Source organism: Filicampus tigris, chromosome 5 (genome assembly GCF_054856515.1).
Source record: "Filicampus tigris isolate MCC_2025a chromosome 5, RoL_Ftig_1.0, whole genome shotgun sequence".
NCBI classification, from domain to species: Eukaryota; Metazoa; Chordata; class Actinopteri; order Syngnathiformes; family Syngnathidae; genus Filicampus; species Filicampus tigris.
The window spans coordinates 27,336,422-27,354,038 of NC_141221.1; the positions used below are offsets into that span (position 1 = coordinate 27,336,422).

The 17,617-nt window shown below is 40.2% G+C and overlaps 1 protein-coding gene across 1 annotated transcript in view; it reads right to left on the reverse strand.

Moving 5' to 3' along the window:
• Window positions 1-1,154: 1,154 nt before the first annotated feature.
• Window positions 1,155-17,617, reverse strand: part of npr3 (natriuretic peptide receptor 3) — a 29,110-nt gene continuing 12,647 nt past the window's right edge. The window contains exons 2-8 of the mRNA XM_086030747.1: window positions 8,339-8,461; window positions 8,060-8,235; window positions 4,247-4,382; window positions 3,533-3,627; window positions 3,327-3,444; window positions 3,147-3,231; window positions 1,155-1,770 (exon numbers count right to left, since the gene is read on the reverse strand). Coding sequence (XP_085886873.1) covers window positions 1,659-1,770; window positions 3,147-3,231; window positions 3,327-3,444; window positions 3,533-3,627; window positions 4,247-4,382; window positions 8,060-8,235; window positions 8,339-8,461 — 845 coding nt within the window. The 3' untranslated portion in view covers window positions 1,155-1,658. The remainder of the gene's footprint in view (window positions 1,771-3,146; window positions 3,232-3,326; window positions 3,445-3,532; window positions 3,628-4,246; window positions 4,383-8,059; window positions 8,236-8,338; window positions 8,462-17,617) is intronic.

Sequence of the window (17,617 nt, forward strand, 5' to 3'; positions counted from 1 at the left end):
CCAGCGAGGACAACAGCTAAGTGCAAAATTTGCGGTGCGAAAGTTGCAAGAGGTGGAACTAAAGTGGTCAGGTTCAATACGTCAAACCTGATAAAACATTTGAGGACGAAGCATGTGAGCATGCACTAAGAGCTTGCAGCGGCAGCGAGCACGAACAAGGGGAATGGACCCCAACAACAAAACCTTTGGGATTTTGGAGTTGAACTTGTTGGATTTTTCTACTGCTTGTTTTTGGTTTTGAAAATGGATTTGGGAGCGGAAGTTGTTGAGATGGGTCACTAATACTCAAAACAAACTTTTATAATAATGTCCTATAGCTTTTGTAATTAATCCGAAACAATCTCTCTCAAAGATACCTCGTGTATATTATTTATTTTTTCCTGTTTCACAAAGGTTTTTAAGTCTGACCAAGCCATGATAGCAATGGTTTTACATCCAAGTGAGTATGCAGTTCTTTAGAATGACAAGAAAAAAAATGCTCATACATATCTTTTTTTAAATTTTGTACTATCATTTTTTTTTTTCAAAAGTCTGGTATTGGTACAGTATCGGCATCGGGCGATACCGCACGGCTGGGTATTGGAATTGGTATTGGGGCCAAAAAATGGCAACAGAACAGTACAAATAATTTTATATATATATATATATATATATATATATATATATATATATATATATATATATATATATATATATATATATATATATCCATCCATTATCTGTACCGCTTATCCTCACAAGGGTCGCGGGGCGTGCTGGAGCCTATCCCAGCTGTCTTTGGGCAGTAGGCGGGGGACACCCTGAACTGGTTGCCAGCCAATCGCAGGGCACACAGAGACAAACATCCGCACTCACAATCACACCTAGGGGCAATTTAGAGTGTCCAATCAACTTACCATGCATGTTTTTGGAATGTGGGAGGAAACCGGAGTACCCGGAGAAAACCCACGCAGGCACGGGGAGAACATGCAAACTCCACACAGGGAGGCCGGAGCCGGGATCGAACCCACGACCTCTGAACTGTGAGGCGGACGTGCTAACCAGTCGGCCACCGTGCCGCCCTATATATATATATATATATATATATATATATATATATATATATATATATATATATATATATATATATATATATATATATATGTACACAGTGTATTGTCAATGTCCTGTGAAAAACACTTATGTGGATTTTTTCATTTTTCATATTTTTACATGAACTGGGTTCCAATTTCCACTTGACAGACATAAATGTGTTTTCTTTTTAAATCCAAAATTGGACATACATGTTTTTCGCAGGACAGCAAAGATATGTATGTATGTATAGTATGTAATCAAATATTTACAGCCACAACTACAATTTGAATACAGTGTATATATTACAAAAACAAATCTTTATAAAATCTTCCAGAATAAAATGGACACATACAAATCTTTATCTTTAAAAAAAAAAAAAAAAAGAAGAAAAATCCAAGTGGTGCTTTGAGACAGTTACGGTTGTCCTGAGTTATAATACATTTTAAAGTGAAACATTTGAAACATTTAACAGTTGAAAACACAAAATCATCTGAATTCTAAAAGCATTTTTTCCACTGACAGCCGTGATAATCTCCAGGCACAGATATGTAAGTTTGTGGCAACACTTTTGCTGCTGCCTCTGACTAAGCAGTTGAGAAGTTTGATCTGATGGAGTCCTCTCGTAACTGGCGGTGCTTCCCGGTAGTCGACTCTTCACTTTGTGCTCGACGCTCAATGGTAATCTTGTAATTTTTTCTGGAAAAGAGTAAATCATATTACAGCACATACTTGTTGTTACAGTTCAATTGTCATAAAATGTAAACAAGAAGCCATGTCAACCATGTGGAGATATTTTAATTTAACATGGATAACAACACTTTTAGCCAATTGCAAATGATGCTCTGAAAAATGGAGGATGAACACCACTTGGGCAGTGACAGAGGTGGTTGCCTCGTGAGTTGCAGCAGCAACACACAGTTTCTTGTTTGGCTTTGCACTGGTCAAACAAGTCACGCTCCCGTCTTGAAGCGGTGCAAGAGGAGGTCAGGCATGGTACTTTGCTGAAGTTGGTAGTTAGGGCTGAACGATTTATCGTTTTGGGACCGAAATCGCGATCTCAGGCAACGCGATTTCGAGATAGCCAAAGATGCAGTTTCTTTAAAGGGCACTTATCCTTCACGTTCACCATTAGTGGCATGCTGCTGTGGGCAGGTCCAGCGCCGAACTGGTTAAAAAGAAAAAGGGTTGTCCTACTACACGCTGCCCAGACGCTTTTTTCATGACCGGCATCAGTTCAGTGGTTTGTACTTTTACAGATGATTGCAGGCTGGCGGACCTGCGAGAGGGAGGACTGCACCGTTGTGGGAGTGGTCATAGTCGAGTTTATTCATAGCCAATTAAAACAGCTCTTTTCATTCCCATCAAATGTGGTGCACCTGTCGCACACTATAGGTTCAACATGGCAAAAGGCTCTGCGCTGTTAAGTGAGCACTTGGTGACCGCCCCTCAACCCCGATCGTTTGTGTGGTACTCCCACTGCTATGCTGTCCAGTGGGATAATTCCCAAAAATATAATAACATGATTCAGAGACTTTTTATTTTAATAATTGACATAACCAAAGATCATGGTTTTATTAGCTATAACTGCTTTGTTGTGGATGTGTATGGGAAGAAAGTGGCCAATTTAGTCAAAATATTAGAGTGCATCATAAATGACTGCACACTTTGAATCAAAATTCTTCAGGATGACAAGGCATTTGGGACATGTTTTACTATGTACAGTTTAGGATTTATCAACAAATGTGAGCAAATTTCAAATGGTTAGTACTGCCATTCCAAATTGTCATTTTCACAGAAACTGTATTCAGCATCTCTGAGAATATAGAACACTGTATCTCCTCTTTGATTCAATACGTACACAATAGCACTTTAAAATTAAGCAATAGCCTCAGCAGCAATACAGAAAGTTGGTAATGATATGTTCCTACCGTGCTCGAAAATCATTATGGGGACAGAACTACAGATGGCAGACAATAATATATAAGATTTTAGGCCATTGATTTAGTTATTAATTTTGTAAGGGTCCCAGAAATTGTCTGCTGAGGCATCACTACATGTTTACCTGTAATTACCTGAAAAAATAGAATGCTGCAAGCATTGCGGTTCCCAGAACAGCTCCCACTATGACTCCAGTCAAAGCTGACACTCCGAGCCCACCTAGATGGAAAGAACAATAATAACTGACTACAGCACGTTACATACGTAAAATTACAAGTTTACAAAAATATTGCAATGAGGTAGTGATCCTTTACATGATGTGTCTGATATCTCTGTATGTGTTATCTGTATTCCTTGCAGAGTGAAGTGGTCATAGTTGAAGGCTGACAGTGGCTGAAAGCTACTATTCACACCAAAGTAATTGGCCACGACCTGAAATTATGTAATGAAAGTTTTACAGGCAGACATAAAGAGTTTCATACTTGCAAAGTTTATGATTTCATTTGATTTTGCAACTTACCTCATATGTTCCCGCATTAACATCGGTCATTGTCATCAAAGAGAAATCTCCATTTCTGTCACCATTGACGTCCACTGATACCTCGCCAGCGATTCCTGCGCACCACAATAAAACAATCTACATTTGAGGTTGACGACTACTCACATTTCGAAATATTGGAGCGGATCTCCAAATCATTTTTTTCTCACAAGAATTAAGTCATACATTTAGTAAAAGTAGCACTTTTAGTCCCAAATGGACAGAGAGTGTCATTTTGGAATGGTTAAAAAAAGTGATAGTGGTAGTTTGTTGAAGTTGCTAGTCGGAAACGCTAAGCCCGTTTAAGATTGTAGTTGGACCGACCTATAGGCGATTACTATTTGGTCCGGCCGGACAAAATGGCGGATAAACAGACGGCGGCAGGGCACCACGGCTGAAGATGGAAAGTGTTAAATGGACCACAATTTTTTGGGTAAAATGCACAGCTCTGGCTATTTCATTGTAATGTTAGCAAAAGGGAAAAAAGAGCATCTTCAACAATTACATGAAATTCTAACTTTGCACACTTTAACTATAATTAAAGTTTGTGACCGTAACGATCCGTATTACAATGTAATCAGGAGCTATTTCAAACCACTGTTTGTAGCACTAATTCTGACAATAGGTGTCCAGCTGACTTATCACAGGCAATGAAATGAAAACCTAACAACTTTCAGTCATGAAAGTAGATTTTACCTTCAAAAGTTCTGTTCCACATTTGTGATGTGATTTCTGATCCATTTTTCTTATTGAATCCACTTTTCATGGCTTCATTCAAAGCAACAGCATAAAGCAGCAGTGCATCATGGAATCCCTCAACAAACATGTTGACCTAAAATTGCAAAAGTGGGAAAGATGTCAAATGAGAAAGATTTGAATTTAGGATTTCTAATTTGTTGTTTGGTTTATCTCTGATTGGCTGGCGACCAGTTTATTGCCTACCGCTTAAAGACAGATGGGATAAGCTCCAGCATGCGACCCTTGTGAAGACCTTGGTTCAGATAATGGATGGATGGATGTTTTTGATTTGTCTGTGGGGCCCACGAGGACAAGACCATCCCATTTAATTATAGGAAGTTGTGTCAATGTTATATCATAGATTACATCAAGCCTCCTTTTCCCCAAACGAGCAATTAGAAATCCTGTCAAGCTCCCAGGGACCAACTGCACTTCTTCTTTATTGCCAAGGTTCCAAGCATACAGTATTTCAAAGACAAAGACCCAGTATATCTTTTCAGTGTAAAAAGCTGCTGCAACAAGGCTCTAAAGGCTCTCCACTGGGCCCAGAATGCAGCTGCACAAGTGCTGATTAGAACTAGGCCGGCAAGCCTAGTCTTCTCTCTGACAAGATGAAAGTAAAAACATTACTGACCACGGTATAATTATTAGTATTTATTTATTCAGAGCCAATCCAAGATGACTCTGCACCCGGGAGCGTTTGCCAGTGACTCACTGGGCCCATACTGTATAAACAAACACCCAATGATGCTGACGTTCCCTACAGTTTAAAGTCTTCATTTAGCTTTAAAAACATTTTTATGAAATGAGGAGGAAAGGTTGAACACCTGGGAAAACGACGGGGGCCAAGAAACAACTAAACAAACCAAAAAGCTCATTGCAAACATAAATAAAAAAAACAAAAACAAAAAACTACACAAAAACGGTAAACACAAACTTAAATTAATAAACAAAAAAACAAAAAACTAAACACATTGCAAACACACACACACAAAAAAAGTACAAAAAATACGGTCATCACCAGCACAACCAAAAAGCACAAAAGCAAAAACAAATCTAAACAAAGGTAATCAAAAAAAAAAAAAAACTAATTTCTAATCACTATAGATAGGGATATTCTGTCCGAGGGACGGAACGGTCCACCCGTTCGTGCCAGACTGACTGACGTGTTGTGTTGGGTTCTTATAACATTAACTGCCAGACATTTTCAGACTCTCTTTTACCCTAACATTTGAAAAAAATATAAACAAGTTCATGCGATTGAATAGCTGGACTATGAAAAGACAAAAACGTTTTTGGCAGTGAAAGAGTTTTTTTAAAGAAAGACCACTGTTCTCTTCTGCGATACCACAGAGCCTGCAACAACACCGTAGAGTCCTTTTTTTCTTTTTTCTGTGCGTTTCCTGCAGGTACATTGTACTCACAGGCAATGTCTGGCCTCTAGTAGTTCAACGCACCACAGGACGCCCATTTCACTGACGACAGAAACACGCCCAGCCTGTCTTGCGTGTGTAATCCGGGATAAGGTATGTATGGGGCATAGGAAAAAGGTGGATAGCAATTATGTTTTGTTAACTGTTAACATTTAGTACATGCAGTACCTTATCCATTATCCCCCTGAATGTGACGTTTATAAAATTCGCCAATTAATGACTTTTAAATAATGTTTATGAATTATGGAGCCCCTGCCGTTACCCTCTCACGGTTTTGGCTAACGGCGTCATACACAGATGTTTTATCCCCTTTTTTTGGGGTGGGGGGGGGTGTTTTCAGGGAGATCGGACTGTTGAAATGTCAGGACGGAAGCACTTTAAAGAGACGAGGATGGACAGGTTCGGAGGATGATTATGTTTATGAATAAGGACGGAGGGACGATGACGGATGAGTAAAAGTCCAGTCGAACAAATCATCATACTTTTGTTTTATTTTATTCAACCTGCAGTGTAAATCCAGCCAAATTGATTGTGTACTTAGTGCTATAGCCCAAATTAATGCAGGCCAGCGGGTGACAAGGAGGGTGGTAGCAATGCAAACAGTGGGCCGGTCTTGAGATTGTAATTCGTTCAATGAATTGATTTGTACAATAAATCAAAAGAATTGTCCCACGCTGCTGTCATATTATGAATGAAATACCATTAGGTCCGCCACACATGTGCTTGGAACGGCGAATCTGTCTGCCTGAGCCTCGATTAAATACACAAAAATCACGTTAGACCATCTGCGCTGCAAAATAGACCACATTTTAATCAGTCTAAAATGTAGTCTACTTTGTGTCATCAAATTGCGTGATGTGCTGGAGGGGTGAAATTAAGTGAGGTGAAGTGTGTCTACCAAAATCTCAAACACGCTGAACTAGACCATTGCCCAAGCACGAAAATGAAGTTGCGTCCGTTTTTATGCCGAGCGCAGACTACTTTCTGTTACCAAATTAGCAGGTGCATCGCTGATTCGTGCGCTGCCACGCTCAATCGCAACACGGCCCCAACGCGATAGACTAGACCTGTGCTGGCACGATGAAATGAAGTTACGCCCGTTTTTACGCCGAGCACACGTGCACTACCCTACCAAAATAGGGCCAACTATCTCTAAACTTACCACAAAAGAGTCAGAAATATTTTCCAGCTGGTATAAAGTCTATGACAAATTTGTTTATATACTTATACCAGACACGACCAAAGTCCGGCCTGGGGGCCAAATGTGGCCCGTTGTCAAATTGTATCTGTCCTCTGTCATAAAATTAATAACGTCTGGCCCGCAGCCCTGTTGACCAACGTCTAAAATACACGCAAAATGCATTTTCACATTTGCACACCAGCTCATTGACCCTGTGTGACCCTTTCCGGACAGTTTCTAAAATGGTGACTGAATAAAAAAAAAAAAAAGTTGACAGCAAGGGCTGACAATTGAAGGAAAGGTGGACTATTTTTTCACTGGGAAACACAACAACTATGTCTGCCTCATTTGCAAGGAAGGCGGTGTCATGTTTGGGTTTTCTCAGTATTTCTGTGTCTGTCTGGTCAATGATTATTTTCCACCTGTGTGCATTCCACCCCCTAATGTTAGCCAATCAGCTCCCTCCTACCTTGTGTGCCCCGTCCAGGTATTTCTCATTGTCTCGTCAGTATGCCTTTATTTAAGTTCCCAGTTTTTGTTCAGTCCTCGTCGGATCATTGTCTCTGACGTGTTCTTTGTTTCTCCTGGAGTTGTGTTTTAGGTCTCTAGTGTTTCTTTGCTACTTTGAGTTTTGGACTTTTCAAGATTTGTTTGTGCTGGTATTTGTTAATAAATATTTTCTTCCGTAGCCCCTGATTCTCCTGCCTCCCTGCATTTGGGTCCTCTTTCCCGCAACCGTGACAGACGGTGGCTGTTTTTAAAGAGTTCAAGGGCAAGAGCCTTGACCAAACAAGACATGCAAAACCTACAAGATTACAGCAGAAGAACGCAGCGAAAAATTGAAGTACCTGGAAGCCAGTTTAATGTCACTTCAGCAGTTTTTCACAAGAGCCCGAGAGTCAAATGAAAACGCTACAAAGGCCAGTTATGTGGTGAATGCTAAGCACAGCAAATCTTTTCTCTGAGGGTGAGTTTATCAAATCTGTCCTGAGAAACAGCAAGATTATGCCAACGTTTGCCTGGCACGTAACAGTGTGGCGCGCACAATTGAAGAAGTGCCTCGGCTAAATGGTCGGCCGCTCACATTTTCACTTCATCGAATTTGTCCCTCTTTGCAAAAAATTGGACACCATTGACTTATACATTAGATATACTTACACTTCCACAGTCTTTGCAGTTGTTCAGTCCCATACTTTCACTTGCTGTTTTAATTTCCATTGAGAAGTTTTCGAACTCCGGTTTGACTGTCCGAAGCAGTGTCACAGTGTTCAAATATGCATATGCTTGCCTTGCTTCATTGTCAAATTTGTCTCCTCTCTTCCATGACCCATTGCCTGAAACACAGTTTAAAAAAATGCACAAAACAAGCAACATTTTGGAAATGAAATGAATCTCAAAAATGAATTGTGTGTATCACAATGTTGTTACGGGCTTTACCATAAGAGGATGCATTGAAGAGTTCAATATTGAAGAACATGTGAGTTCCATTAGTCAATCGACGCCTGTGTGCAGCAAGCATAATTTCTCGAATTTTTCTGGCTTCCATACACAAGATCACCACTGGAAGACAGTAGAAACAAAGCCTGAGACACTGATCAAAAATGTGTGGGGAGTCTATTCCATCGTATATCGGAAGATGGTGGGGTTATAGAAATTGTCACTTGTCTGTCTGATTCTGCTGGTTTTGTCAATACAAAACAACATTCAACCACTCCAGTTTGTGAACCTTGCTTTGAAAAAAAAATTCTGACAATATGTCATTAACTTTTGTTGTTGTGCAACCTATAACTTATGTGCTGTACACTACAGAGCATGCATTTACTATGCCGAAGAGGAGACTGATTACGCCCAAAACAACATTTGAAAGAGGCTGCAGGTTAAAGCCTGGAAATAATCTCAAAATTAGAATGCAAAGGTTTGGTAATCTCAAGGCTTGATGGAGTTATTGCAAATTAAGGATTTGTAACTAAATATGAAGTGATACAGTACTATCTTCAATGTCCAGTGCCTCCGTAAAGTGTGGCTAGTGGGATGGTGAGATTATTAGGAGCAGAAGTGGAGAAAGTACTTGGGATCTACTGTTCAGACTTGCAGGGGTCTCAAACTCAATTTATCTAAGGGCAGCTAGAGATAGAGTCTCAGTGTGTCTGGGCCACATAAAGTATTCCACAAAAAAGTTAAAGTATGTTTTAAAAAAAAAAAAAAGTTATAAAATTATTAAATGATAATAGTTCCAAACAGGGTTGGTTTTACAGGACAGCAGCTGCCATCATTATCAAATCATTTGACCCGCCACTTGCCATCCCAAAAAAGTCACAATGAATCTATCAACACTAAGTTAGATATTTGATTCTAAATCAGGGATGCCCATTACCTCTATCGCGATCGACCGGTCGATCGCAAAGGCATTGTGGGTAGATTGCCAGCCTATCATCCGTCCTCACTACTGCATTGCTACATTCACACCAACAGGGAACGTTTCTGGCGGTGTGTTTCAATTGGGGTCAACGTAGTTCGCGCGGGCGGGCGCGGTTGCGGTTGCGTATGACGCGTTTGGAGCGGTGGGACGCGGAGCGAAGCACCGGAAATCCGCCCATTTGCTCACTCGGTGCGTCTAAAACAAGTCAATGCTATTTTTTTGCTATTCCGCCTCGCGGCAGCCAATATTCATCGGACACAGCCCCACAGCGTCCTGTTCACTCGGCTGCTTTTTTTTAACAGTTCTTGAACTTTACCAAGACAGCAATATCGATAGCATTAGCATAGTGTGCAAAAAAGTTGACTCGTTTTATACACGCCAAATGGAGCAAATAGGCGAATTGTTGTTACTGCAAATCTGCTTGAGGCTGGCTATCAACTGCTACTGTCCGGAGTGTGCGTCCCTGGCTGATTCTATTCAGTGCAAGTCATCAGATAATTACAAAACATTTTTGTTGTTGTATTGTGCTATATATAGCATACCTGTCAACTTTTTGATCATTTCAAATTGTGTACGCCGTATAACAATTTTTGCACGGGGGGAAAAAAAAAATTCAAAACTCGTTTTTTGTTAGGCCGATCTCGTTTTGCCCATTTCGGCTCTAATTCGGAGCGTCCGTTAGCGATTGCGACAGTAAACTTCGGCCAACTTTCACGAGCATAGCTCACTTGCTTTTTTGTTATTTGTGGTTGCTATCTTTAATATGTTCAAATAGTCTGTCAAGTGTGACAACTTACATTATGTGAAATGTAGTTAGCAGTATATATTATGTGCTTGATGTGGCATTGGAGTTGGGCTAACCTTAACTACCATACATTGAGGCTTGCTGCCTGGCTTATACTAAACGATATTTTGAAAACAACACATTGTCGTTGGTCAATAAACTCACGTTTATTTACAACAAAACAGCTATTGTCTGGCTGTATAGCTGAAGACGAACAAGCACGTCACGAAAAGCACACAAACTTGCTTGCTAGGTCATCTCTCCACTCTCGCTCTCTCTAAACTCGTAAAAAAGCGGCAATCGAGCATAATATTTTTGCCAAAACCCCTTCACAGCAACACATGGCAGTAAAACACACATATCCCAGTTCATCATACGGCCAGTTCCAAATACAGGGATAACGTGAAAAGTGGACATTTATTTTGCAAGACAGTATGTTTCGCGACCACCATGAGTTTGCCAGGTAAGTAAAAGAAAGTGTTGAAATTCTCTGCCTGCCTGAACTCATTCCATGACAAAATTAACAAGCACCTAGGTTATATCGTTGATAATCATTAACTGCCAACCCATTTAAAATGGATTTTTGACTTAACATATACTGTAGCTGTCAATAGCAGTGAATGAGGTAAAACAACATATCGTATAACAAGTTTAATAAACAAGAATAACATGTCTGGAGACATTGACATTTGAAAGACAACGTTAGTAGAGTGATTGCTTGTGAATGCCAGGGCCGCCGCTCCCTATACGCAGAGAACGCAGAGTGCGCATAGGGCACCATCGTCCATGGAGGGACACCATCCCATCTCGTCCACACGTCGTGTGTGCACAGGCTCGGGGAGTAAAAAAATACATGTATTATAAAAAATGTCAAATCAAATCAAATTAAATAAATAAATAAACAACGAAATAGAAGTACCGGCATTACGCATTTGAAATACAAAAAAAAAAAAAAACAACAACCTGTAACTGTATTCCATTGCAGAAAAAAAAACAATCAGATTACAGGTAGGCTATATGTAATAAAAATGTGGATTATTTTGCAGGATTCGATTTTTAATGCGGGGAGAGAGACAGCGAAGTTGAGTCCGTGCCGCTCTCAAACTTGTTGCTCAAACAAGATTTCGCGGAGTTAAGTGGATAATTGGTCACAATATAACTCAAGGGTCTTCCAACATCTTTTTTGTTGGTTTTTGTTGGCCAACAATTAAATGACTGAGATAGCAACATCTACGTTTTTGTTGGCCAACAATTAAATTACTGAGATAGCAACATCTACGTTTTTGTTGGTCAACAATTAAGATAGCAGGCTAGCTCTACTCCCACCACTTGTAAGTAAATACTTCACTAATTCCTGTCACGAATCACCCATAGTTTGACTTATTAAACGCCATATTACCAATATTATCTGATAAATTTGTCACCTGGAATAAATCAAATTTAAATGTTTTTTTTTTTTTTTGTCAGTCACAGAACGTGTGCGCGCGTCTGCGTGTGAATGTGTGCGTGTGCGTGTGTGTGTGTGTGTGTATATTTGTATGAGATGACGGGGGGGGTGGGGGCGAAGCAAACTTCTTTTCTTCCTTTCAGAAGGTATATCACACTAGTTATGTGAAAAAGTTTGAAAAACTTTATGTAGTTACCAAATCTGCTTTCCCCCCACCAGATCTATCTATCTATCTCTCTCTTTCTCTCTCTCTCTGCATGGTGCACAAGTGTTTAGCAGGTCTCCCTTACAGTTCTTGTGCTTTGGAATTGAATTGCGGGTGTTCAGGCTCCCTCCATCATTCCAAAACCATGCATATTAAACAGCTGTAAGACCAGAGAAATATATGCAAAGAAACAATATATCTGGTATTGCAGTAATCCAAAAAACGTACTGTTCAACAGAGATTAGCACTTTATCCTTTTTCGCTGGTCTGTGCCTCGGTTCGCAACCTGGGTACCCTTCTGTCCTCATCCCTTCAGCCTTATTCATAAACATGATCTTCCTCCAACCCCGTCCATCCTCGTCCTTTTAAAGCGCTTCCGTCCTTACATTCCGTCAGTTTACCCATTAGCTGGCTAATTTCCCATTCACATCCACTTACTGGCTGGGAGTATTGTGAGTGGATTGAATTGTTTACAACTGTTTAACCAAGATTGCATTTAGCTGCCAACTTCACGCAGGCCAGTCACCTGACCAGAGCCCGCCAGGGGACGTAAAATATGTCGGCGCGTACGTACGCTCGAGTGTTGATGACGTAAATACGTCAACACGTGCATTGCGTCAGTTGTAAATAAGTGCGCACAGTAGAAATGGCGGAAGTGCCTGATACCAGCGCCCCCCGCAAAAAAAAAAAGCGGACAAAAACGTCCAAAGTATGCACATACTTCAAAGAAAGGTCGAGCGAGTTGGTTGTCTGCACCCGCTGTAAAGCTGAGTTCGCGTACCACAACAGCACATCAGCCATGAACAAACACCTTAAGCGATGTCACTCAGGAGTACTATTCGAAGACGAGAGAAAGCAGAAAGCTGGAGTATCCGAAATCCATCTAACTAATTAACTAATATCCCCCAGTTTTACTGAAATTGCTGTTATACCCGACGTATTAACGTGAATCGTTATGTTTCATTTCTCGAAGCAGCGGTTTGCAGTCAAAGTTACGCCGTGTTGTGTACGCCGGTGACAGCTCCTTTTAGGACATCTGCTCTTTTCACCCGGACTCCAAATCAAACACCGTCAAAAGAAAATAAATCTTGTGCTGTGCAGAGATGAGAAGTCTTATGGGGTTGTAATCCCGCAATATCTCGTAGCATGACAACTACTGACTTTATTTTCAAAACATTTTGCAATGAGATGTATTTTAGTTGTCATGTTGACATTGTGACATTGTTATTTGTATTTTCGTTACATTGATGCTTTTTGTGGTTTGACTCTCTTGACTTTTGTCCTGAAACAGTGGTTGTAGTAGAAGTATTTTATTTTTTTATACTGTGAAAGTTTGCATTGCAGTTATTTAATAAAAAAATAAAACATTATATATATATATATATATATATATATATATATATATATATATATATATATATATATATATATATATATATATATATATATATATATATACAAACTCAAGGGGGAGCATAACTCGGCCGATACAACCCTGTATTTCAATCAATCAATCAATCACATTTTATTGATATAGCACTTTTCATACATAAAAATCCAACTCAAAGTGCTTTAAAGCATTCAAAGCAAAACATAGAATTATCTTCAATCAAAAGAAAAGATAAATTATTTAAAAGTTGTTGAAAGCCAAACTAAAAAGGTGTGTCTTGAGCTTCCTCTTAAAAATATCAACAGTCTCTGCAGACCTGACGTCCTCTGGCAGGCTATTCCAAAGGTGAGGACCAAAACGGCTGAATGCAGCCTCGCCATGCATTTTGGTCCTCACCCTTGGAATAAATAAAAGACCGGCGCCAGAGGACCTCAGGATCCGCGAGGGCTGGTATGATAAAAGCAAATCAGATAAATAAGATGGCCCAAGACCATTAACACATTTATAAACTAATAAAAGTACTTTAAAATCGATCCTGAAACACACAGGGAGCCAATGCAGCAATTTCAAAACTGGCGTAATGTGCTCCCGCCCTCTGGTTCTCGTCAGCACCCGAGCGGCTGAATTCTGCAGTAGTTGCAGTGGTGAAATGCTCTTTTTCGGGAGGCCAGAGAGCAGGGCATTACAGTAATCTAAACGACAGGAAATAAAAGCATGCATCAGCACTTCCGTGTTAGCCTGAGAGAGAAACGGGCGGACTCTGGCGATATTCTTAAGGTGATAAAAACCTATCTTCGTTACATTTTTAATATGAGGAATAAAACTGAGCTCAGAGTCAAAAATGACGCCAAGGTTCTTCACATAATGTGAGGGATTAAAAATGTGTAGTTTTGGTAAAAGCTTCTCTCTCTGACCTTCGGGACCGAGAACTAAAACCTCAGTCTTGTCCTGATTGAGCTGTAGGAAATTATCTGCCATCCATGACTTGATATCTAAAATGCAATTTAAAAGGGTATCAATGGGTCCTGTGTCATCAGGAGACACGGCAATATACAGCTGCGTGTCATCAGCATAGCTGTGAAAGCTGATGCCGTGTCCCCTGATGACATCCCCGAGGGGAAGCATATAAAGATTAAAAAGTAGGGGGCCTAAAATCGAACCTTGAGGAACCCCACATTTAATTTCATGGGTTTTGGAGGAACAAGTATCCATACTTACAAAGAAATATCGGTCTGTGAGATAGGAATAAAACCAGTCAAAAACAGTACCAGAGATGCCCACTAGATTTTTAAGTCTATTTAATAAAATTTGGTGATCTACTGTATCAAAAGAAGCGCTTAGATCCAGTAGCACCAAGACTGTGAGTTTTCTCGCGTCTGCAGTGCACCTAATATCATTTAAAATCCTTAAAAGAGCAGTCCCCGTACTGTGGTTCATCCTAAAACCAGATTGATATTTCTCCAAAATATTATTTGTATTTAAAAAATGATTCAACTGGATGAAAACCAGTATTTCTAAAATCTTACTTAAAAACGGTAAGTTGGATACAGGTCTGTAATTATTAAAAACGCTCGGGTCAGAACTGCTCTTCTTCAGAAGGGGCTTCACCACCGCCGTTTTAAAGGCAGCGGGGAAGACGCCCGTCTGAAGAGAGCAATTGACTATATTTAAAATTTGTTCTTCAAAAAATCCATAAAATGTCTTAAAAAGAAATGTGGGAATTGGATCCAAAAGGCAGGTTGTTGGGTTTACCTGGGAGAAAACTCGAACAAGTGTCCTTGCATCAACCAGGGCAAAACTTTCCAGTGTTTCCTCATGTAAATATGATTGTCCGGGTTTATTAAAACTTGTGTTTTGACGGGCTAAAAGACTGGATCTTATGTCATCGATTTTACTTCTGAAGTGGTCTGCAAAGTCCTCACAGAGAGTGTCTGTTGGTCTCTGTGGGGACTTATTAAAATCAGAACTAGTTAAAAGTTCAAAGGTGGAGAAGAGAACTCTGGGGTTGTTTTTATTGACTGTAATGAGGTTTGAGAAATAGGAAGATCTTGCCAGTTTTACTGTTTTATTGTAGGATTTCAGTTGTTCGCATAAAATTTCATAGTGTACATAAGTTTACTTTTTCTCCACCTCCTCTCTGCACTCCTGCATTTTCTCTTTGATATTTTGAGAGCATTGTTCCTCCACGGGGGTACAGTCTTTGTTTTTGTTGTTTTAATTAAAAGTGGAGCTACTGAATCTAATGATGATTTAAGATGTAGGTTGAAATTGTCAACAATAAGATCACAGGGTGCAGGTAAAATGTCAGCAGGAGTGCTTTTTAAGATCTCGATAAAATTTGCAGCCACCTCAGAAGATAGGTAGCGTTTCTTCACTGTTCTAACCGGGACTGCTAGATGGTTAAAACTGGCGATGTTAAAATAGACACAGTAGTGGTCTGACACTGCCAAGTCAACAACAGAGGACACACCAGCAGACAAGCCATAGGTTATAACCAAATCCAGGGTGTGTCCTCTGTTGTGAGTTGGCTGCAAGACGTGCTGTTTAAAATCCAAGCAGTTTAAAAGGTTTGAAAAATCTCTGGATAGTGGGTCCGAGATGTTGTCCATGTGTATATTAAAATCGCCAGTTATTAATATCCTGTTATAACTGGAATATAAAATGGATAAGAGTTCAGAAAATTCTGTAATAAAAGAAGTGGAGTGATGGGGAGGTCTATAAACTGTAATGCAGAGAATAGGGGGACTGCTAAAAACAAAGGCATGGTGTATCGGATCGATACCAAAATTCCCAGTATCGCTCATCCCGTCTGTGTGTGGCTCTGCCCTTCGAGGAGAGAGAACGAGCTGGCAGCTTTATGCTGATTGGCTGTTACCCAATGCATAAAACCAATCAAGATGGTGCTCTGGGCGGGCCAATTGGCTTGGGCGGGCCAATCGGCGAGTCAGTCTTGCAGCAAACAGAGAGAGTCAAGCATGCTACAGCAAGCCAAAATAAACCAGCTTGTAATTTATCATCATAAAAATAAAAAAGTCGCCAAAATTCCAAAATATCCGCTCCGATAATCGGCCCGGCTGGTCTATCACTAGTTAACGCTCAGTGATTTCTGCAACAAAATACGAACAATCCGTAACAATTAGCTGTTCTGGGTCTTTGTTCTCCTTAATTGGATATGAAAACTGATATCGTTGGTTCTCTGATTGGTTAGTTCCCAATATGTGGGTGTCTTGTGGCCACCGTCTCTTCATTGCGTTGAAATTCACTGGAACTGTGGCCATGGTGTACTCTGAGAAGGCCGCCGTCTGCCCGGTGTCCCCCTGGATGAAAAGTTTGTGCTTTTATTTTTTTCTACATCTCCATGGAGATGATGAGTGATCTCGCGGCAGCCATTTGAGCCCTCCGAGGCAGACTGACTAGCACAAAGGCACGGTCCCCGGTTGGTTCTCACTTCTAAATGTATTTATTATCTTTTTAATACAGCTCCATGGTGACACTCCGTGACCTCGTAGCCGCCGAGAGAGCACACTGAGGCTGACTGATCAAGTGTGTGTACGTGTGGCATTGTTTCTTAAAAACCTGAAATACTGTATGTGTCTTTAGTGTGTGTGAAAGTTTATGTTGACAAAGCCACCCTCCACAAAAGGTCCCCGACATAGGACAATTCTGCTTCAGAAATGCTTAGAAGTTTCTCCCAAAATAATGTGAAGCAGTTTATTCCTCAACTCCAATGAGGTTGGTGGCTGATACAAAATTTTAGCTTTTCGGAGAATGCAGGTGCATTGTCCCGCTCAGCCATTTTTCCCGAGTTGAGCAGGAATGTAGCAACCACTAAGTGGGCAGGATGTAGAATAAGGAGTGACGAAGCAACGTCACAAAGACGTTGAAATCAAATCAGCTCATTTTTGCAGGCCTTTGTCTTTCAAGAGCTATTGCACTGCCTCAATGTTAAACCATGTCACACACTCATTTTGACCTATGTTAAGCACAATACAGTAGAAATAAATAGAATTATAATGGCATGGGACCTTACAGTGACTGAAACACATTTTCACGAAATATGAAATGTAGCTATGTTTTTAGGTATAAACCTTTTCTTTGGTGTTCCATTTAAATAAATATGAAATAACTAAATAATGACATACATTAGAATAAATAAATACATAAATTGTAAATAGACACAAACAAGCCAAGCTATTGAAAACACTCACACCCCTAGCATTAATAAGGAAGATTCAGACTCTGGCTGGAACATTCCTCACAACTCTGTCACTTAAACACACCTCCTGAAATATGCCTTGAGTCAGTGGGACAAACTTCATCTCAGTCCTGCCAGCCCTACAGCACCTTTAATTACACTGGGCTCTCCACACACTGCTTGCCCTGTGTATGCTCTGTAAGCTATTCTATGGGCCAATGCTGCCAACCAGCAATAATTCAAAACTTTTGAGATTTTCATTTTACTCGAGCACTA